The 22,673-nt window shown below is 40.8% G+C and overlaps 1 protein-coding gene across 4 annotated transcripts; it reads left to right on the top strand.

The window, feature by feature from the left end:
• Nucleotides 1–1,413: 1,413 nt before the first annotated feature.
• On the top strand, nucleotides 1,414–17,693 carry UPF3B (UPF3B regulator of nonsense mediated mRNA decay). Of its 4 annotated transcripts, XM_028482702.2 has the most exons (12): nucleotides 1,416–1,660; nucleotides 2,545–2,651; nucleotides 2,823–2,929; nucleotides 7,357–7,455; nucleotides 8,759–8,869; nucleotides 10,253–10,296; nucleotides 10,764–10,946; nucleotides 11,351–11,389; nucleotides 13,243–13,403; nucleotides 13,741–14,035; nucleotides 16,693–16,807; nucleotides 17,569–17,693. In XM_028482702.2, exons 1-12 carry the CDS (start codon nucleotides 1,484–1,486, stop codon nucleotides 17,580–17,582), a joined length of 1,452 nt encoding a protein of 483 aa, XP_028338503.1. In that variant the 5' UTR covers nucleotides 1,416–1,483; the 3' UTR covers nucleotides 17,583–17,693. The 4 variants fall into 4 exon arrangements, with proteins under 4 accessions (XP_028338505.1, XP_028338503.1, XP_007116700.1 ...); XM_007116638.4 differs by having other exon boundaries at nucleotides 16,693–17,693; XM_028482704.2 differs by lacking the exon at nucleotides 7,357–7,455 and having other exon boundaries at nucleotides 1,414–1,660; nucleotides 16,693–17,693.
• The last annotated feature ends 4,980 nt before the right edge of the window (nucleotides 17,694–22,673 follow it).

Below are 22,673 nucleotides of genomic sequence, written 5' to 3'. Positions count from 1 at the left end.
CACCACCACAATCATGATAAAGAGCATTTTTTATAATTCCAAAAAGTTCCCTGGAGCCCTTCTGCAGTCAATCCCTTCTCCCCACCCCCGGCCCCCCACCCCCGGCAATCATTGATCTGCTTTCTCTCGCTATAGTTTTACCTTTTCTGGAATTTCATATCAATGAGATCATACAGCATGTATTCTCTTTGTGTCCTGATTCTTTCACTCAGCATAATCGTTTTGAGATTCACTCATGTGGATGGACGTATCAGTTCATTTTTATTGCTGAGTAGTATTTCGATCTATGTATCTGCCACATTTTGTTTATGCATTAGCCGGTTGACAGATATTTGGGTTGTTTCCCCCCAGTTTGGGGCTATTATAAATAATGCATAATTAGCCTTTTTAAAAGCGGGAAGGAGGGCAATCCCATCTAAAGCAAGTTGGGTTTTATTTTATTTTCTCCTCCCTGCGGGGCATCAGTACCATGATAGATTCCTTTGACTTTTATAAACGGTGATGAAAACAAATCTCATACATTTTGGTTATAATGATCCTTTAATGTCAGTGTTCTGTGCGTGTTTATTAAGTGTCTGAATCCTAATCAATATAAGGAAAAAAAACTCTAAAGCCTCTGAAAGGATACTTCACAACCAATGATAGAAAATACAAGTCATTCCCCTAGCGAGGTAAACTTTGGATAACATCGGGTTTATCTGAGGAAAACAAAGCCCGCAGAAAGTATCTTTAGATCTGAAAAACACTACACTTTCAAGATTAAGGATTCCATTTACTTACAAATAGGAACCCTGAAACACCTACGACTCCAGACCTCCCGGCCAGAAGCGGGTAAATGCTTATTTATTTATTTATTTATTTATTTTTGGCTGCGTTGGGTCTTCGTTGCTGCCCGCGAGCTTTCTCTAGTTGCAGCGAGCGGGGGCTGCTCTTGCGATGCGCGGGCTTTTCATTGCGGTGGCCTCTCTTGTTGCGGAGCACGCGCTCAAGGTGCGCGGGCTTCAATAGTTGTGGCGCGTGGGCTCAGTAGTTGTGGCTCGTGGGCTCTAGTTGCTCCGCGGCATGTGGGATCTTCCCGGACCACAGCTCGAACGCGTGTTACCTGTATTGGCAGGCGGATTCTTAACCACTGCGCCACCAGGGAAGCCCGAGTAAATGATTTGTACGCCGGGATTTGTAGTCCGTGAAATATTTGTCCCAGCCAAGATGGCGGAGTTGCTAATGACATGCCCCGAGGGAGTCTGGGTGGCAAGGGGATTGGGCGGTGCTGGGATTCCGCGGGCGGGAAGCTAAGACCAGGTGTTAACAACCGTTCCACTGAAAGAAGCCGAAAGTCCTGAAGTCTCGCGAGATCCTGGCGGGGCCCAATGGAAAGCCGGGTTCCGCTTATCACTAGGGGCGTTGTTTGGGGGCGGGGCTCTGTCCGGAGTGGGCCGGGAGTCTGTAGGTGCCGGCGTAGTGGCGTTTAGGCCGAGCTACCGCGATGAGGAGCGAAACCGTGGCCGTGAAGGAGGAGAAGGAGCATAGGCCTAAGGAGAAGCGAGTAACCCTCTTGACTCCCCCGGGGGCCACAGGCAGCGTCTGTGGGGCTTCGGGGGACAGCATCAAAGGGGAAGATAAGCAGGATCGGAACAAGGAGAAGAAAGAGGCGTTGAGCAAGGTGTCTGGCCGGCTGTCGGCCCAGGAGAGGGCGGGACGGTTCCGCCACCCGTGGAGGATGGTTGGGAAGGGGCTGCCCTCTTTCTCTCCCAGTCTCTTCCTCTGTTTCTTCACTTGAGTGAAAATCGCATCACCCTGTCTCATCCACTCGCCAGAAATGGGGGAGCCCCTCCCCGCCGAGCCACGGGATGGGAGTGAGGGAGAGCGGGGGGATTCCCAGACAAGAAGGGTTTAGGTCAGAGCTGTGAGATTATAATGGGAGGGGGAGCGACAGTGAAAAGAATGAGTAATTGGAGGGGAATTATTGAATAGTGAAGAGGCCATCAAGGGTGGGAGTAGTTTGTGATAGGAATATTAATAGAGGCTAGTTGAGGGAGTGGGTGGGTGGGTGGTCTGAGGGCCAGATCGGGTGCATCCTTATTTGGGGGGCAATGAGGGAATTTGTGGTATTCCTTAGAATTTTGAATTCTTTATGCTGATTGAGTAAGGATTTTATTTTAGTATGTGTTGGATGTGGTAGGGAAATATTAATAAATCAAGAATTCATGGCACCCACAAAAGACCAGGGTTGGTTTACTAATTCCTTACCACTACTGAAAATGGGTGATAGAAAATGAGGCGAAAACCTAGTAAACTGTGGGGCTTTGGGTTAACAGAACCTGAGATTTCCCTTGCTCCAGGCAGTTCTCGTTTCTGAGAGGTTTTTTTTTTTTTTAAACTTCGTTACTATTATGTTTGACTAATCATTCTGAGCTTTCTGAACATTCTCTTGGGTTTTTATAAGTGATCTCATCTTTTAAAGGCCAACTTTCTTCAGGGACAGTGATTCAGGTATGACAGAAAATTGATTTGTACTAATTTTATTTTCCTTATTTATTTCTTAAGGTGGTAATACGGAGATTACCGCCCACTTTGACCAAGGAGCAGCTTCAGGAACATCTTCAGCCTATGCCTGAGCATGATTATTTTGAGTTTTTTTCTAATGATACTAGGTAAAATAAATAAAAGAGGGAGGGGGGTAAATGAAAAAGGTTTCTTCCATTCTTTTGTATCCTACTAATGTTTTCCATTTGATTTTTGAGCCTATCTTTTTAATATAGGCATACTTGTAATTCAGTCAGACACCTGCAGGCACATTGACATAATTGCTTTCCTCCCTGCAGCCTGTATCCTCATATGTATGCCAGAGCATACATCAACTTTAAAAACCAGGAGGACATTATTTTGTTCAGGGATCGTTTCGATGGTTATGTATTCCTTGACAATAAAGGTAAGTCCTTTTAACTGAGAGGGGTGGTTTCTTTGTCATTTGTATGTTTAAGACAATGTGTGTATCACAGTGTTTTCTTGATGCCTTCATGGCGTTTCTAAAATCCTGGGTGATAAGATGAGCAACATTTAAAGAGTTTTACACATTTGATAAGCTTATGACAGCCTTATATTATATAGATAATATGACTTTTTTACAGTCCTCAGGTATTTGTATTAACCTATTATTTCTGTAATTTGATCAACTGAATGAAATTGCCACAGTTTTCTCCTCCTGTGACTGTTCTGTTGCCCAGTATTAGATGATCTGTTGTTTTGAGTATTTACTAGTTTCAACAGTGATACTGATAAATGACTCTTTAAACTGGTATGATGAATTTTAAATATTTACTTCTCATCTTGCTTCAAGGACCAACATTTAAGTCAGATTCTTTATGTCAATAGTTGCCAGTTGTAGTACTGTTTAACGTTCTAAGTTGTATATAATTAAAACATTGAACTTGATGATTTCCCACTTTGTATCCAGGAGTTTATAGGGAAGAAAAACTTCTGCCTTAACTCTCATTTTATTATTTGCTGCTTGCAACATTTAGCCAGAGAATGTCCAAGCTTCCATTTGCCACTTTTCTTTTGGCTTTGCAGTCATAGGTGAATGATGTGTCTTTTTGTTAGGTTATGTTTTTTCATTATTAGTTCAAAGTTGGTAAAAAGGAAATCTTTGTCAGGGAATATGCCAGTAAAAGTTGAAGGATTGCTACTGTGTTTGTCCAGCTTTTATTAATCCCCTCAAACCAGCTACTTCTCCACTCCAAGTTTATTCCAGTAGATAGCAGTGATTTCCTGGAAATCTGAGTTGTGTTTAACTTTTTTCCTCTCTTTTTTTTATCCCTTACATTTAAACAAGAGATGGATTTTGTCAGTTTATTGCTTTTTAATATCTTGTTCATCTAGACTTAGTAATACTTTCACACTTTATATCCTCATCACCTAATACTTAAGACAACCAGTCTCTAATCTTATAGGATTTTCCATTTTTTTCCCACTTTTCTGTATAATTTAGTCTTATATTGCCATGAAATTAATCTTTTTGAAAATAGTGACTTAAGATAGCAGTTGTGAAAAAAAGTCCAAATTCCTTAGTCTGGTAGTCAGCATCTTCCATAGTTTGGCCTCACTTCTGTTTTTTTCAGCCTGTCTTCCACAATTTCCTTCTGTTTCAGTCTGGTTTATCTGTTCCTTCTCAAATATATCAGTTATTAAGGTAATATGATTCTGCATTCACTAGGATTTCTAAAATCTTGTTTCCTGTGTGACTGCTTTGTGATGCCTAATGGTCAATTCTAGTAATTTATCCTGGCTTATGTTTACATGCCAAAGATCTAAGGATGGAATTTTATACCTTGTATGACATTACTCTATAGCAGGGATCTGGTGTATTTTTCCAGTAGTCACTTGGGTTTGTTTGTTTTTTTTAATTGAGATATAACTCACATACCATAAAATTCAATGGTTTTTAGTATATTCACAAGTTTTGTAACCATTACCACTATGTAATTCCAGAATGTTTTCATCACTTCAAAAAGAATCCTGTATTCATTAGCAGTCATCTCCCATTCTCCTCTCCCCCTAGACCCTGGCAACCACTGGTCTACTAACTATGGATTTCCTTATTCTGGACATTTCATATGAACTGAATCATACAATATGTGGCCTTTTGTGACTGCCTCTTTTACTTAGTATGTTTTCAAGGTTCATCCATGTTATAGTATGTATCATTACCTCATTGCTTTTTTTTTGCATTACTAAAAATTGTAGTAAAATGCACAAATAAAATTTACCATCTTAACCATTTTTAAATGTGCAGTTCAGTAGTGTTGAGTACATTCACATTGTTCTGCAACCAATCTCTCGAACTTCTTGTAAGACTGAAACTCTACCTGTTAAACAACTCCCTATTTCTCCCTCCCCCAGCCTCTTGCAACTACATTCTACCTCTATGAACCACCCTTCTGTCTATGAAGTTGACCATTCTAGGTACCTCATATAAGTGGAATCATAGTATTTGACTTTTAGTGACTAGCTTATTTCACTTAGCATAATGTCCTCAAGGATGATCCATGTTGTAGCATGTGTCAGAATCTCCTTTTCCATTGTATGTATATACTTCATTTTCTTTATCCATTCATCTGTTGAGGGACATTTGGCTATTGTGAATAATGCTGCTATGAATGTACAAACATCTGTTCAAGTCTCTGCTTTCACTTCTTTTGAATACATACCCAAAAGTGGAATTGTGGGGTCATATGGTAATTCTATTTTTAATTTTTTTGAGGAACCACCATACTGTTTTCCATAGTGGCTGCACCATTTTATATTCCCACCAGCAATGCATGAAGGTTCTAATTTCTCCATGTCCTTGCCAACACTTGCTATTTTCTGTTTTTTTCCCCCCTTTAATAGTAATCATTCTGACAGGTATAAGATGATATTTCATTATGGTTTTGATTGGCATTTCCCTAATGATTAGTGAGGTAATAGTTTAATCTTTTCATATGCTTGAGCACATAGCATCTTTTCATTTGCTTATTGGCCATTTGTATACCATCTCTGGAGAAATGTCTGTTCGAGTCCTTTGAACATTTTTATTTTAAATCAGATTATTTGGGGTTTTTTTGGTTGAGTTGTAGGAGTTCTTTACATATTCTGTATATTGACCCCTTATCAGATATATGATTTGCAAATATTTTCTCCAATTCTATAGGCTTCCTTTTCTCTCTGTTGATTATGTCCCTAGATGCACAGAAGTTCTTAATTTTTTAAAATATTTATTTATTTTATTTATTTTTATTTTTGGCTGCGTTGGGTCTTTGTTGCTGCGCACAGGCTTTCTCTAGTTGTGGCGAGTGGAGCTGCGCTTTGTTGTGGTGCGCGGGCTTCTCATTGCGGTGGCTTCTCTTGCTGCGGAGCATGGGCTCTAGACGCACGGGCTTCAGTAGTTGTGGCATGCGGGCTCAGTAGTTGTGGCTCGCAGGCTCTAGAGCACAGGCTCAGGAGTTGTGGCACACAGGCTTAGTTGCTCCGTGGCATGTGGGATCTTCCCAGACCAGGGCTCGAACCCGTGTCCCCTGCATTGGCAGGCGGATTCCCAACCACTGTGCCACCAGGGAAGCCCCAGAAGTTCTTAATTTTGATGTAGCACAGTTTATCTATTTTTCACTTTTGTTGCCTGTGCTTTTGGTGTCTCCTGGTGTATTTTTTAATAACAGCTTTACTGAGATATAATGCATATGCCATAAAATTCACCCTTTTAAAGTGTACAGTTCAGTGTTTTTTAGTATATTCACAGAGTTGTGCAGCTGTCGCCACAATCTAATTTTAGAACACATTTCTCTAAAGAGAAACCTCGTACCCATTAGCTGTTACTCCTCATCTCTAGACAAGCACTAACCTACTTTCTATATCTGTAGCTTTACCTGTTCTAGAGATTTCTGATGTATATTTTTGCACTTATAAAAATCAATTTTATTAAGGTATAATTTACATATTAAAATGCATCCATTTTATGTGTGCATTTGGTGACTTTTGACATATTTATACCCCTGTATAATCAGTGTTGTGATCTGGTTTTTTTGTTTGTTTGTTTTGGCCATGCTGCATGGCTTGCAGGATCTTAGTTCCCCCACTAGGGATTGAACCTAGGCCCCTGCAATGAAAGTGCCGTGTACTAACCACTGGACTGCCAGGGAATTCCCTCTGATGTTTTTTGATTTTTGGTTTTTGGTTTTTTTTGCGGTACGCGGGCCTCTCACTGTTGTGGCCTCTCCCGTTTCGGAGCACAGGCTCCGGACGCGCAGGCTCAGCGGCCATGGCTCACGGGCCTAGCCGCTCCGCAGCATGTGGGATCTTCCCGGACTGGGGCACGAACCCGTGTCCCCTACATCGGCAGGCGGACTCTCAACCACTGCGCTACCAGGGAAGTCCAGCGGAGTATTTTTAATAAGGGAAACCTGTTGACAATCTGGATAGAAAACATAGGGAAATTTTAAAGTAAACTATTATTTAGCCACTATTGAAAAATTACAACCAAATAGAAATTTCTGGAGAGAACGTCATTTTTTTTTTTTTTTTTTAAATGAAAATTAGTTTGTAGATTTTTTTCCCCCACATATCACAATATCACACTCTAGAAGTTGAATTTAAATGAGTATTTAAATTCCCTCCCATATCTTTTCACTAAGTTATCAGTATGAACTGGGGGCTCCTTTGGTAACATGTTGATTTTAGTTGTGCCAATGTGATTTATGCCTGTTGGGAGACCTATTCAGACCACTGTCATCAAAGGAGGCCTAGAGAGTGGTGGGTTGAGTCTCTTGTATCCACTTTTGACATTTTCTTTCATACAACAAGTATGCTATTTTTCCTAAACAGGTCAGGAATATCCTGCCATAGTAGAATTTGCACCTTTTCAAAAAGCTGCAAAAAAGAAGACTAAGAAAAGAGATACTAAAGTTGGGACTATCGATGATGGTACAGTATAGCTCTAGTTATGTAATGCTAATGCCATGTTTTTTTAAATTTAATTTTTATTTTATATTGGAATATAGTTGATTTACAATGTTGTGTTAGTTTCAGGTGTACAGCAAAGTGATTCTGTTATACATATACATATATTCATTCTTTTTCAGGTTCTTTTCCCGTATGGGTTATTACAGAATATTGAGTAGAATTCCCTGTGTTGTATATATAGTGGGGCCATGGGTTTTTAAAAATATTACCTTTGTGGGAATTAAGTGGACTCCAATCTTTTAAATTAAGAAAACATAGGAAATAAAGTTCATGAGAAATGTAATTCACTGATGAAAGCTTTGCTTGTTAGAATGGAGGTGGGTTTCCTCTAGTTTTCACTCTCTTTGGCTAATGGCTTTTCATCCCTTCACCATTAAGCAATATATTTTGACTGTTGAGTAGTAAATCACCTTAGGTATATTCATTAGAAGACAATGGGAAAAAATCAGATGTTTCAAATTACAACTCCTTGAGGCCTCTTACCATTTTTATGATTATTTATTTGACTTTTGGTTTCCATTTTTATAAAGAGGAAGAGTTATCATTGAGAGCTGTGATGGAAAGATTTCTATACTTGAGTAACTTAATATAAAGTATCTGTAGTGGCCAGTCCTGTTTTCTAGGCTTTGAATATGCAGTTAACTGCACACATAGTAATTACATGGAACTGAAATACTGGAACTAAAAAACTGAAATAATTGCCATTTACGGTAAACTGGATCCAGATTTTGAGATCTCTGTAATGTGGTTGTGTTGGCTAAGGACTTAGCTGCAGTATTTTATATCAGATTGGCATTTTAGAATCAACTAGTTTGGTTTCCATTATTTATTACTATAATGGGTATTTTATAAGGAAAACACAGAAAAGACTCAACACACAGCTGCTTATTGATTGTATCATAGATTCAGACCGTGAAGACTAGATCAAGTGACATGCTCCACAGTGCATGCTCCAGATACAACATAATGACTCAGATGTGTTACCCTTTCTGATGTCGGAGGCATCTAGGAAAGAATTCCAGAAGTTACCATCACCTCTAGTGCCACATCTAGGACATCTGCCCTCATTTATCTGTTTAGAACACCCGATTTTCATATGCTGAGTTTAATTAAAGTGAGGTGTACTGATGCAGAAACTGCTTACATGCTATACATGATAGTCTCTGAAGGTCCCATAACTATAGCTTGCAGTTCTCCCATAGATAATATTTCCTATTTTGTTTAAAGTCTGCTATATTTTCTATTTACTTAAACAATTATTTAGATCCAGAATATAGAAAATTTTTGGAAAGTTATGCTGCAGATAATGAGAAAATGACATCTACTCCAGAGACACTGCTAGAGGAAATAGAAGCAAAAAATAGAGAATTAATAGGTAAGTGGGCAAAAGGAATTAAGGGCAACAGCTTTTTCATCAGAAGACCTGTCAGACTCCCACTTCTGTCACTTGCTAGCTATTTGACCATGGGAAAGGCACTAACTTCTTTAAGACTCTGTTTGTTCTACTATAAAGTGCAGATAATACCTGCCTCACAGGATTATGAGAATGCATTGATAAGATGGGAAAAATTCTGACTTATTTAGTGCCACACAAATGTAACAGAAGTATAAAAAGTTTGAAGACTCATATGGGACCTTAAGATGTTGGTAAGCCTTTGAAGATCAATTGGTGTTTTCTAGAAATAAGTTCATATTCCTAAAAAAAAATTTGACCTGAAAATGTCAAAAAATGAAGTTAGTTACTGCAAAATTGAAAACCACTTGAGAAATTCTAGCTTGGATGTTGGTTTTAGTAGTAAGTTGTCACTACTATATCAGCTCTAAACATAAGCATAGCCTCTGACCCAGGATTTCCACTCCTAGGAATTTATCCTAGGCAGGAAGCATGCTTTTCAAAAAGCTAGCTACAAGGTTAGATAGCATTGTTCAGAATATTGAAGAATGAATTAAATATTCTTCTAAAACTTGGTTTTTATTAATGGATGCGTAATATAAGCCCATCTCCGATACTTTCCATAGAATAAATTCCCAGAAGTGGAATTATGGGGTCAAAAGTATTAGATATTTTTAGCCCCTTACCCCAGTTTCTTCCTGGTTGAGCAAATTTATACTCCCATCTGTAAAACAAGAGAATGTCCTTTGCACTTTATTCTCACTGACTGGGAATTTCTCTTTTTAATAATTGTTTTATTGTTTTAATTTGAATTTCTTAACTTTTTTTTTTTTTTTTTTTTTTTTTTTTTTGGTCCACGGGCCTCTCACTGTGGGATCTTATTTCCCTGAGCAGGGATGGAACCTGCGCCCCCTGCAGTGGAAGTGCAGAGTCCTAACCACTGGACTGCCAAGGAAGTCCCTATACCTCACGGGCCTCTCACTGTTGTGGCCTCTCCCGTTGCGGAGCACAGGCTCTGGATGCGCAGGCTCCGTGGCCCGCGGCCATGGCTCACGGGCCTAGCCGCTCCGCGGCATGTGGTATCTACCCAGACCGGGACACAAACCCGTGTCCCCTGCATCGGCAGGCGGACTCTCAGCCACTGCTCCACCAGGGAAGCCCGAATTTCTTAACTTTTAAAAAATTATTTTAAACCTTCAGAATCGAAAGAATACTGTAAAACTTCTTTCCAATAATATAGTTGTGAACTTACTGTTTAAGGGGTGTAGTTTTCCCACCTTGGGTGGTTGGCAGGGAATGTCAGAAAACGGAATCCTTTCTAGGGGTTGATTAAGTATTATTAATAATCTGTTTACATTTATGTAGCTAAAAAGACAACCCCACTTTTGAGCTTCCTGAAAAACAAGCAGGTAAACCTTTTGTTTTCATAGTTCTCTCAATACTTCTATTTCATTGGTTTGCATTCTGTGAATATGAGAGCATTGGGATCCTATAGGAGAGATAGCTGCTTTTTCTACCATTATTCTTTAAAGATTTGGCTCATTGGCCTCACTCTCTGGCCCTCTCCTTCACTCTGGTTGTTGGACCAAAGATTCACTCTGCAAAACCAGGGAGTCCTTAGCTTGCTCCAGAGACACTCTCTTGATTTCCTGAAAGCCTCTGGATAATGTAGTAAGGCAGCAGTGGGAGACTCTCATATTAGCAGGCCCTGGTCTTTATTCTCTCTCATATTTTGAATGGGGTGGGGAGGGGCTTAAGGAGATAGAAAATGGGAAGGAAAGATGATACAGTTAAGTGGGTGCCCACCATACCTTCAAGACTAAGTTTTTGGTGGCAGTTATCTTGTTTGAAGGTTTGTGTTGATGTTTCTTTCTAGAGGATGAGAGAAGAAAAGAGAGAAGAAAGAAGGAGGCGAGAAATAGAAAGAAAAAGACAAAGAGAAGAAGAGAGGAGAAAATGGAAAGAAGAAGAGAAACGAAAAAGGAAAGATATAGAAAAGCTAAAGAAGATAGACAGAGTTCCAGAAAGGGACAAATTAAAGGATGAACCAAAGATTAAGGTATGAAAATAACTTAAACTGACTGCATGTTGCTGAAAATTGCATGTACTGTATCTACTTCTTCAAATATGCATGCATCTTGTGTTGGTGTAAACAGTTTTTTGGTTTTGTTTTTTTCTTTTTTTGGGGGGGGGAGTGAATCAACAGAAGTCTTTCCTATAATAGTAATAGTATTATTCTTTTAATTTAAGATAATTTAAAAGATTAAGTAGTTTAAATGGTATTCAGTGCAGATCTGTGTTATTTTTAATCAATGAAAATGTTCGATTTTGGATTATTATTTTCTCAGTTCTTCATAAATAAGGGCTTAGGGCTGGCTGGCATGAATTACGGGTTTTATTCAGCTTTTCCTTCATTTTTGATACATGAAGTTGCCTCATCTGTTTGTTTTCCACTGTCCTCAGGTACACAGGTTTCTGTTACAAGCTGTGAATCAGAAAAATGTAAGGACCAAGTACATGATACAGAGCACCTAGTATCATGTCACACACACAGGTCTTAGTTAATAAGTCCTTTTGGTGGTGGTGGTAGTGTTTCCTGTAGAAAACCCCTTCAGACTGACCTAGGTCTTCTTAAAAGCTGAGCCATTTTAGATTCCTACTTTAGAAGGAAGCTCAGATGACTTGCTGATGCTCTGCTGTGTACCCAGGAGCTTCAACAATATACAGCTAGAGGACAACCATGCCTAAAGAGCTCTTTCCCTTCTCTTCTTTGTATATGCTTCTCATAACTGGCTGCCTTGTGGGAGTACTAGGGATATACCCCCCTGCATTACGTCCTTTCGCCTCTCACAGGATTCCCCACGTTACCTTCTTGCATCTACCTGGGAATCTGTGAGCAGCAGATTCTGATTAATATATTGCATGTAGGAAGAGGAAAACCTATAGAAAGATCCCAGCCTTGCTACTTCCCTTCTGAGGGCATGGCTTGGCAGCCCTTGCTTCAGCGAACTTCCTGGGGAAGTACTCGTACATAGTACTTCAGAGAAAGTCAGAGAAAATCTCACAGAGGTGAATGCAGGGTCTCCTTTTACCTCCTCAAAATTCAGCCGTTCATGTGGCTAGGGTTCCCCTAGGCTCTCCAGGACTCATTATTGGTGATAAGGGGTTTGGCGGCAGGGTGGGGAAGTTCCCGTCTTAATTCCTTCTAGTAATTTCTCTGTCCGCCATGCCACAAGTGACTTGACTTGCTATTTCTGTCAGCAAGGCAGAAGGTAGAGCCAGCCATGCTAGAGATATCCGTTAATGTTCTTATTAGAGTAATGAACATCTTGGCTTCTAACAAAGATGTTCATTAGAGAAATAAGAACACTTCCAGTGAAACCTGCACATGGTATCCTCACTTTACACTGGTGCCTTCTTAGTGTCCGGTTTGGACTCACCATTTGCAGTGGCTGTCTGTGTGCTGACATACTTCATGCTTAAGTCCTGTGGTGCTTCGCCTTTTGCTTGGTGGCTTGTATGATGCCTTCACCTTGAGATGAACCTTTCTATGATGCCTTCACTCTGAGACTTGAAATTCTTCTATTTTGCCTAAAAATCTCTCTGAATATCCAACACTTGGGGGTATCCTAGAGAGATTTATAGCAGTGGCATGAGAAAGAAATTTTTGTTAGCAATTGGGACTTTATAAACCACTTTTATTTTAGAATTGCATTCTGTCATATATATGACATTGAGCAGAATTCCTATTCAGTAGAGATGGAACTTCACAGTTCCATTGTATGAGGTATTTGGGTTTTTAAATCAAATGCCAAATAATTTTTGCTTTTCCTCTCTAATGATAATATGATTGTACCATCATAAGTATGTAACTACTCTCAGACTCAAGGCAAAATTATTCCTGCAATGGATCTCTCCTTTGGTGACCAAGGTATTTGTCATTGTAATTACTACATAAAAATAGTGCAACAGTAATGATCTGCTTAGCATTTTAAATTCATACCATATTTTCCTATCAAGTTATGCCAACATGCTGGGCTACAGAAGGCATACTTGAAAGTGTACGTTGGTCTACTTAAAGGTTGACCCATTTAAGCCAAAGGAGTCTTGATCCTATTGCCACAAAGTGATTAAACCACTTCATTTGAGTGGATAACACTTTCACATTAATAGCGTCCTTTTAGCAAATTACTGCTCTCGTGCACTAGTTGTTCACCTGAAAGTTTATGAGTACCTGCAGAGACGGGGGCCTTCTATAGCCTAAATTGAAAATATTTAGTATATTATTTTCTTTGGTAGAATCAGAAGACAATGTCCCACCCTTCAAAATAAACTTAAATTTTTTCTCTTTAAAGCTGCTCAAGAAGCCAGAAAAAGGCGATGAAAAAGAATTGGACAAAAGAGAAAAGGTTAAGAAATTGGACAAAGAGAATCTGAGTGATGAAAGAGCCAGTGGGCAGAGTTGTCCGTTGCCCAAACGTTCTGATGGTGAATTTAAAGATGAAAAGCCTAAGAGGTCGGTAGTCGAGGGCTCTTTGGTACATTTGTTTTCGATATGTTTCTAGGTGCTAGTTTTACTGCTACTTTCTGGACTTGTACCTGAATTAAGACACTTTGTTTTACGAGGTGTAGGGGGATGAGGAGGACAGGTTTCAAATATTGTAGTATCTTAATCTGGGTGAATGACTTTGGGTTTTTTTTTTTAATTGTTTTTCAAAATACTAGTATTTTTTTTTTTAATGCTGCTCCAAAAGTTCAACCTCATTGTAGCGGCCAAGTCAGGATCAGAATGTTCCTGCATTTGTGATGAGAAGAGCTTTGAGGGTGCATTGTCAGATTTGTTTTTCACGCAGACCTGAAGATGAGAGCGGCCGAGAATACAGGGAAAGGGAGCGGGATTATGAACGAGAGCAAGAGCGCGCCCTGCGGGAAAGAGAGAGGCTGAAGCGGCAGGAGGAGGAGCGCCGCAGGCAGAAAGAGCGCTATGAGAAAGAGAAGGCTTTTAAAAGAAAGGAAGAGGAGGTGAAGAAAGAGAAAGAGGCCCTTCGGGATAAAGGAAAGAAGCCTGAAAGTGCAGAGCCGGTAGGCGGCTCAGAAAAAACTGAAAAGAAAGAGGAAGTGGTTAAGAGAGATCGCATAAGAAACAAGGTGCCGCTTTTCGTTCAACTTACTTTCATGAGGATTTTTTCTTCTTTTCCTGAAAATATAAAGGAAAGGGCTAGCTCGTTCGTTATAGAATTTTAGGGGAACTTTATCTGCACCTTCTTGTCAGTCTTGGTGGGGTCCTTTTATTAACTTATGGTTAATAAGTTTGTGTATGTATTTCAGAGACACACAAAAATAGAGAGAACAGAGGAATAATGTGATGTACCCATCACCCAGCTTCAGCAATTATCACCTCATGGCCAATCTTCTTTCTACTGTAGCCTATCTTACTCCTACTGGATTATTTTTAAGCAAATCCTAGACAGATATTTTCTTCTTTAAATGCGTCAATATTAAGAGTAAAGACTTTTTTTTTTTTTGGCCACGCCGCGAGGCGGCATGCGGGATCTTAGTTCCCCAGCCAGAGCTCGAACCCGTACCCCCTGCAGTGGAAGTGCAGAGTTTTAACCACTGGACTGCCAGGGAAGTCCCAAAGACTCTTTTTCTTAATAAAATAACCCTAGTAGCATTTTCACACCAGAAAAAAAAAAACAAAACTGACAATAACTCCTTAGCATCCTACCTACTCAGTGTTCAGATTTTCCCAGTTGTCTCATTAACATCTTTTTATAGGCTCTAAACAAGGTCCACAAACTATATTTGCTTGAAATGTTCCCTTAAGTCTCTTTTAATCTAAACAATTCCTCCTCCTCTTGTTTTCCTACCATTTATTTGTTGCAGAATCCAATTTGCCCTGTAGAGCTTCTAACAGTCCAGATTGGCTAATTACATCCCTGTGGTATCATTTAACATGTTCCTCTACCTTCTGTGTTTCCTTGAAAGCCAGTAGTCATATCTAGAGCAGGGTCAGCAAATTTTTTCTGTCAAGGGCCAGATGGTAAATATTTCAGGCTTTGTGGGCCATGTGGTCTCTGTCACAACCAGTAAGCTTTGTAGGAAAGTAGGCATAGACAACATGTAAAAGAGTAAGCCTGGCTGTGTGCCAATCAAACTTTATTCACAAAAACAGGTGGCCCCTCATCTAGAGGCCTGAATATATTCAGACTCAATTGTTGGCAAGAATACTTGATAGGTGGTGGTGTGCAGTTCCTACTCCATCATATCAGGAAGCATACAATGTCTGGGTATCCTTTTATTGTGATATTAAGATTGATCAGCAGTAATCGTATTATGGTTATGTGATAGGATGTCCTTGCTCTTAAGATACACAAGCTGAAATATTTAGCAATGAAGGGTCATGATGTCTGCACTTACTCTCAAATGGTTCTGCAAAAATATAATGTGTCTGTATACGTGTATGCCTGCACACACTAGAGTCGGAAAAGGCACATGTGACAAAATGTTAACCATCGTGAATCTAGGAGGAGGGTATTGGGTATTTGTTGTACAAGCTTGGCAACATTTCTATAGATTTAAAATTTTTTAAGATAAAAAGTTGGAAAAACAACTGATCAGTTAGTTCAGGTATTGTAAGCCTGATCCATATATTATAAAACTTTTTATCAGCCTTTCTCCTAATAATTTTGTTTAGATGCATTATTTCATAAGGTGGGAGAAAGGCAAGAAAAACATTTGATCCTTTTCCTTTATTTACAGTATTCAGAGTAATGAGTTGGTGTCCCAACAACTTGTAGGGGCTATCCATGAGTTTTGTTCTGTTTAGTCTTTAAGAACTTGTGGATTTAGAAATATTTGGTGTACTCCAACTTGTTACTATCAGTTATTGTCCTTGTTGATGTTTAAATTGTCCCATCTTTGCACAGTAGGAGCCCCATCATCTGTTTCTTTAAATGCTATGCAGCGGTCTCATTTGTTTTAATGTTTCATCTTATTAAAATAGTGACATATTTTGCTGGAATTATTCACTTGGGAATAATGCTTTCAGGCTAACTTTCATATGTCAGAGAGAAAGGGCAAGGAAGGCTCATGTCGTGTTTTATTGAATTCGAAAAAAGGCCTATACATTTAAGTTTTCCAGGGTCATATTGTCATAACCAAACACATTACTTGAACTGAGGGGTACCTGGTGACTTTATTGAGGATTATTTAGGAACCTGAGATCTAAGGTGCCACCTAGAGAGTCTCAAGCTAGGCTGTTACCTTGTTAAACCTGAATTAAGAGACAGTCATATTTGTGCTAAGTTACAAGGGTCTGAGCTCATAACTTCAGGGAGGTCTTCATTTAAGACTTTGCATTCTTTATGATTGTTGTTTTTACTCCTAAAATTTTCTCAGGTGGTGGTGCATTTTAAAGTCAGTTTACTGATGGGGAAGAGAGATAGCCAGTGGCCATGGTTTCTAAGGAAAAACTATTCAAGCTGATTCAGTTCATCTTGAGATGGTCGAGAAAATCAGGCAGTAGACTTATCAAAAATTTACTCTAGGCATATAAAATAATACTTATTTTTAACTGTTGCTTAAAAAGTGAAACGGTTGTTTTTCTTTGTAGATAGGGGAAAGGAAGCAGGCAGTTTGAAGCAAGTTAACCATCGACACTTACTGTCATGTACTGTGCCCTCACGTTTTTGGTCTTGTGTGGGTTCTTTTTGGTATATATCAGTATATAACTTATGACTCTGAAAATCCCCTGTAAATGCTTAGTAGCAATGTTGTAACGTTAACATTTCATTTTACTTTAGGATCGCCCAGCAATGCAGCTTTACCAACCAGGAGCTCGAAGCCGAAATCGACTCTGTCCCCATGATGACAGCACCAAGTCTGGAGATTCAACCATAGAAAAAAAGCAGGAAAGTGGTATTAGCCATAGAAAAGAAGGAAGCGAGGAGTGATAGGTCCAAATGGCCTTAGGTGTCCTGACTGTCTAGGCAGCCAAAGAGCACGAATTAAGCAATCCAGAAGTGCCTTCAGGGCAAAGGAATAAAGAGAGAGAAAGGGGGTCGCTGTGCTGGTGGGGTACACTGCAGAGGAGTATGTTTTGCGTCAAAGCAGGAACCCGATTGCAGGTTCAGATTGGAAGTACAATTTCATTTTTTATGCAGTTCCTACAAATTAATTTTAAAGTGTCAGACAAAGCTGAGGGAGAGGACATACATTGCAATTTGCAGGCAGGAAACGTCAAGAGGGGACTTAATTAGGTATGACACGAGAAGAAGATACAGGAACTGGCTCTAAAATCAAAAGGTTTTGTTAATACTGGATTGAATTTTCTTAATTTCAGTGGAGCAGAGTCACTTTGAAGTCTTGTTCAGATCTAGTTATAGTCATTGTTGGTGATAACTGTTGACTTTGTATAGTGTAGAAGCAACAAGCATGTAATTGTAATACAAGTACAGTGAAGGATATGACAGATTTTCGCTTCTGCAAAAATTTAAATAGTCATGTCATGTCTATATCCTATGTCCTAAAGTTTTAGGATTAGTTTTAGTTTGTTTGCTTACGTGAGCTTAGCATAAAAAAAGCTTTTTTAACATCTCCTTTTGCCTTTAGCAATTTTTATATTACTAAAGTTTAACCCTTAGTTGGTGCTTGACAATCCAGTCTTTGTTTTATCTTAGGTCTCATGAGCTGAGTGCCTACCGTCTCCGGGAAGGAAACTGCACCAATATTTGTTCCTGTTAAATAGCAACTTTTAATCTTAGCTTGTTTTGCGTCGATGTCAATAAATATCAGCATCACTCAAGTATGAAGCTAAGTGGTTTATTAACTTTACAAAATAAATGTTAGTTTTGAGAAATTAAACTTTTGATACTTAATTAACCTTTTGGGAATTTGGAAAGTGGATGAATGATATTTGTTACTACCTTCATTAGCACTATGCCTATATTTTGCTCACCAAGAAGACCAAATCATGGTTCACCACTCTTGTTCCATAAGAACCAAAATGTCTGGACAACATCCTTGAGCTGCTGCTTCATTTCCATCCTGCCAGCTTCTCTAATGTGATGTCAGTTTGCCTTTACTTTATAAGTCACTGCTTTATGTTGACTCAGCTTTTAGAAACCAGTCGCCCAAGAGGCATAAAGAGGAAGAGCCATCGAAGGTGATTGAAAGGGAATGGTCCTCAACTGGGAGAGAGTACTGGCATAATGGAAGGGGTACTTTCAAGGAGGAGAATGGCTGGCAGTGTCCCATGCCACAGAGAGATTAAGGAAGATAAGAAATGTGCACTGTTCACTGGATTTGGCAGTATTGAGGCACGCATGGACTGGTGAGGCAGAAACCATGTTACAGTGAGGGGTGAGTGGCAGGTGGGAAGTGGAGATGGGGGCAGTTGGATATACAGGTCTTGGAGCTCAGAGAAGAGATTTGGGCTAGAGATACAGGTTCGGAATTCATCTATTTTTAGGTGATCATTGAAGCCATGGGCCTGGATTTAATCACTTATGGGGAGAGAGTAGAGAAAGAACAGAAACAGACCTAAGGCCCAGCCTTAAAGAACTCTAAGGATACTATACAGGTAAGGAAATGTATCTATACGGACAGAAAAGGAGTAGCCAGAGAGTAGGTGAAAAACCAGAAGACTGGTATTATATTACCTAACCCAAGGATAAGAATGAAGAAGGGGAGTGGCCATCAGGGTTGGATGCTGCTGGAAGGTCAAGTGTGATGCCTGAAAAAAGGCCATGGGGGGACTTCCCTGGCGGTCCAGTGGTTAAGACTGCACACTTCCACTGCAGGGGGTGAGGGTTCAATCCCTGGTCTGTGAACTAAGATCCCACCTGCCATGTGGCGCAGCCAAAAAATATTTTTTTTAAAAAAGGCCATGGGATTCAGTGACTTACAAATCATTGGTGACCTGGAATGATAAGGAATGAAAGCCAGACTGGGCTGAGAATGGAAACAGCATAGACAACTTTTCAGAGAAGTTTGGCAGTGAAAAAATGGTGATGATAAAGGGTATTGGGGAAGGATTTTTTTTAATATGAGAAATACTAAAGCATGTTTAGAAGCCAAAAGGAAAGAACTGAGAAAGGATGAATACCCAGGGGAAGTGATAACCACTAGTGTAGGTTTCCTGAGAAGGCAGGTGAAACGGGAACCTCTTGGCAGCTTAGGAGAAGCATCACCCCAGAACCATCAGTCATGAGTTGGCATCACTTGCCTCTGTACCCAGCCTGGGGCCCGTTGCCAGCCCTCTCACAGCTGTGTTCATGTGAGTACCTCCCTCTCTTGTTCTACTTGCTGCCCAGTCCAACTCGTTAAACCACACTTCCCTACCCCCTCTTTTTTTTTCTTTTAATTAATTAATTAATTTTTGGCTGCGTTGGATCTTCGTTGCTGCATGTGGGCCTTCTCTAGTTGTGGCAAGTGGGGGCTTCCCTTATGGCAGAGCACAGGCTCTAAGCACGCGGGCTCTAGAGCACAGGCTCGGTAGTTGTAGCGCACAGGCTTAGTTGCTCCGCGGCATGTGGGATCTTCCCGGACCAGGGCGCGAACCCGTGTCTCCTGCATTGGCAGGCGGATTCTTAACCACTGCAGGGAAGCCCCTTCCCACCCCCTCTTAAATTTCTTCCATTCACTCATGTATTCACTTAACATTTACTAGTCACTGACTGTGTGGAGGCCCTGGGGTTCAAGGACTCAAGTCCTTGTCCTTGAGGAACCATGGGCCAGTGGTGTCAAGAGACAACCGGAAATAACCAGGGCACAATGCACCATGTGAGAGGGGCTGTGGTGACGGCCTGGGGTGGGAGTCTCCTGCCCCTAAGCTGCCAGGTGTTGCTGAAGAAAATCCCTAAACCAGACAGACTGCTGAGACTGCAGGAGGGCCCTCCCTCCTGCTAAGCAGTTGATTCCATTTTTGCCTTCTTCGGACACAGGTTTGATTTCTTTGGAAATAAAGACAGGATGGAGACAGCTCAGACACTGGATATCTGAACATTCATCAGGCACCCCCTATATGTTGGCACTAAGGCCACAGTTGTGAACAAGGTCCCCACCCTCCAGATGCTGACAGCCCTGGAGAGTTTGCTGCTCTGGTGGAGAGAAGCGATGCTAAGGAAAGTAGGCAGGAGAAATTCGAGGAGTGAGGGCAGTGGGGATAGCTACCTCCAGGGCAGTGAAAAGGGAGTGGCTTGGGCATTCAGGAGGCTTTCATGCCTTCAAAATCAGGACCCACACCCCCTTGCCCAGCAGGCATATGCAAGGTAGTCCTGAGGCAGTAATTTAACTCTGATTATAAATTAAGATCTAGCTTCCTATGGTATTCACAGACCTTATCTAAACTAATTCCATAGGAGAAAGATTAGAGGAGTTTTGTGGCCTTCTGTTGGTATATAGAGGCTCTATATGTTACATGTTTTTATGGGGGTGGCCCAGAATTTTCTTTACTGTCTCTGGGACTGTCCTCTACATGACAGAAATTTATTATGACCATTTATATCCTTATTAAGGAAGGTAAGGTAGCAAAGACAGGCTGACATTTGGTGAATTCTTAGAAAGTATGTACCGACAATACATAGGATTGGCCATCCTTAGAAATCTCACAGAGCTCATTTATTCATCCACCAAATATTTATTAAGCTTATACTACGGAGGCATGGTTAAATACATGATTGTTCATTGCTACTGTAATGCATGATGTATTATCTATATTTCCAGACTTTAAGGCTATCCTCCATATCTCCAGCCCTGACCAATCCCTTGATCTCAGATGCAGCTCCCTACCGGACATCACCCAATGACCCCAAGTATCCCTGGCCCCAAATTGAACTCAACGTTCCTCCCATCCTCCTGCTTCACAGAGGATGTGAACCACCTACTCACTCAGCACTGAGGATCATGTCTGACTCCATCCTCACTCCCCAAGGCCACTCAATCATCCTGTGCCATCCCTCCTCTCCAGGCCTTCATTGCCCTAGTTAAGCTGCCATCATTCATGCAGTCATTTATTCATTTGCCATTTTTTGAGCACACACCAGTACCATTCATGTTCTAGATTCTGGAATTACATCAGTGAACGAAACAGACAAAATTCCTGCCTTCATGGTACTTACATTAAAGTGGAGAGATAAAGTAAATAAATCAAGCAAAATACGTATCGTTAGAAAGCGACAGGTGCTTAGGAGAAAAATCAGGGGAAAGGAGTATGATCATGGATAGGGGTTGAAAGGCTTCAATGAAAAGATGACTTTTTAAAAAATATTTATTTATTTGGCTGCATCAGGTCTTAGTTGCTGCGTGCGGGATCTTCGTTGCGGCATGCGGGATCTTTATTTGTGGCATGTGAACTCTTAGTTGCAGCATGCATGTGGGATCTAGTTGCCTGACCAGGGATCAAACCCGGGCCCCCTGCACTGGGAGCACGGAGTCTTAGCCACTGGACCACCAGGGAAGTCCCGAGAAGATGACTTTTTTTTTTTTAAGATGACTTTTGAATAAAGAGTTGAGGAGGAAATGAGATAAAGAAGAACCAGAAAAAAGAGATTCTGAAGGAGCAGGCAGAAGGATAGGAAGAAAACCAAGTGTGCTGTCCTGGAAGCCAAGTGAAGAAAGTATTCTAAGGAAAGGTCAACTAAGGGCTTCCCTGGTGGTTCAGTGGTTGAGAGTCCGCCTGCCGATGCAGGGGACACGGGTTCGCACCACCCCGGTCCGGGAAGATCCCACGTGCCGCAGAGCGGCTGGGCCCGTGAGCCATGGCCGCTGAGCCTGCGCGTCCGGAGCCTGTGCTCCGCAACGGGAGAGGCCACAACAGTGAGAGGCCCGCATACCGCAAAAAAAAAAAAAGGTCAACTAAGACAAATGTTAATAGGTCAGATCAGATCCGAGAAATTAACTTAGATTTAGCAACACAAAGGTCACTGATGATTTTAAGTACAGTTTCAGCTTGAGTGCTAGGTGAAAACCTGATTGGAGTGGGCTCCCGAAAGGATGGGTACCCACTAGGATGGCTGTAATTTTTTTTAATGGAAAATAATAAGCATTAGCGAGAAAAATGTGAACTCTCATGCAGTGTTGGAGGAAATGTAAAATGGTGTAGCCATTGTGGAAAGTACCCCAGCAGTTACTCAAAAGGTTAAACAGAGTTACCATATGACCCAGCAATTCCAGTCCTAGGTATATATCCAAAATAATTGAAAACAGGTACTCAAACATAATTGCACACCACTGTTCATAGCATTATTCATTATAGCCCAAAACACAGAAGCAACCCTAGTGTCCATCAACTGATAAATGGATAAACAAAATGATTATGTCCACACAGTGGAATATTATTCAGCCATAAAAAGGAAAGAATTACTGACACATGCCACATGAAGGAACCCTGAAAAATTGTGAAAGAAGCCAGACACAAATGGCCACATAATGTATGATTCCATTTATATGAAACGTCCAGAATATTCAAATCCATAGAAACAGAAAGTATGTTAGTGGTTGCCTAAGGCTGGGGGGAGAAGGGGAATGGAGAGTGACTGCTAATGGGCACAGGTTTCTTTTGGGGGGTAATGAAAGTGTTCTGGATTAGATACCGGTGGTGGTTGTACAACCTTGTGAACATACTAAAACCCACTGAATTGTACACTTTAAAATGGTGATTTTGGGGCTTCCCTGGTGGCGCAGTGGTTGAGAGTCCTCCTGCCGATGCAGGGGACACGGGTTCGTGCCCCGGTCCGGGAAGATCCCACATGCCGCGGAGCGGCTGGGCCCGTGAGCCATGGCC

This window comes from Physeter macrocephalus, chromosome 21 (assembly GCF_002837175.3).
Source record: "Physeter macrocephalus isolate SW-GA chromosome 21, ASM283717v5, whole genome shotgun sequence".
Taxonomy (NCBI): domain Eukaryota; kingdom Metazoa; phylum Chordata; class Mammalia; order Artiodactyla; family Physeteridae; genus Physeter; species Physeter macrocephalus.
This window is presented reverse-complemented; position numbering and strand designations above follow the sequence as displayed.

What these genes read in the sequence shown, in the direction of transcription:
- UPF3B (XM_007116638.4), top strand. Translation starts at nt 1,484, where the DNA reads ATGAGGAGCGAAACCGTGGCCGTGAAGGAGGAGAAGGAGCATAGGCCT. An exon ending in AGAAAGAGGCGTTGAGCAAG is followed by an intron (nt 1,661 to 2,544) that starts GTGTCTGGCCGG and finishes TTATTTCTTAAG; the next exon opens with GTGGTAATACGGAGATTACC. An exon ending in AAAGATGAAAAGCCTAAGAG is followed by an intron (nt 13,404 to 13,740) that starts GTCGGTAGTCGA and finishes TTTTTCACGCAG; the next exon opens with ACCTGAAGATGAGAGCGGCC.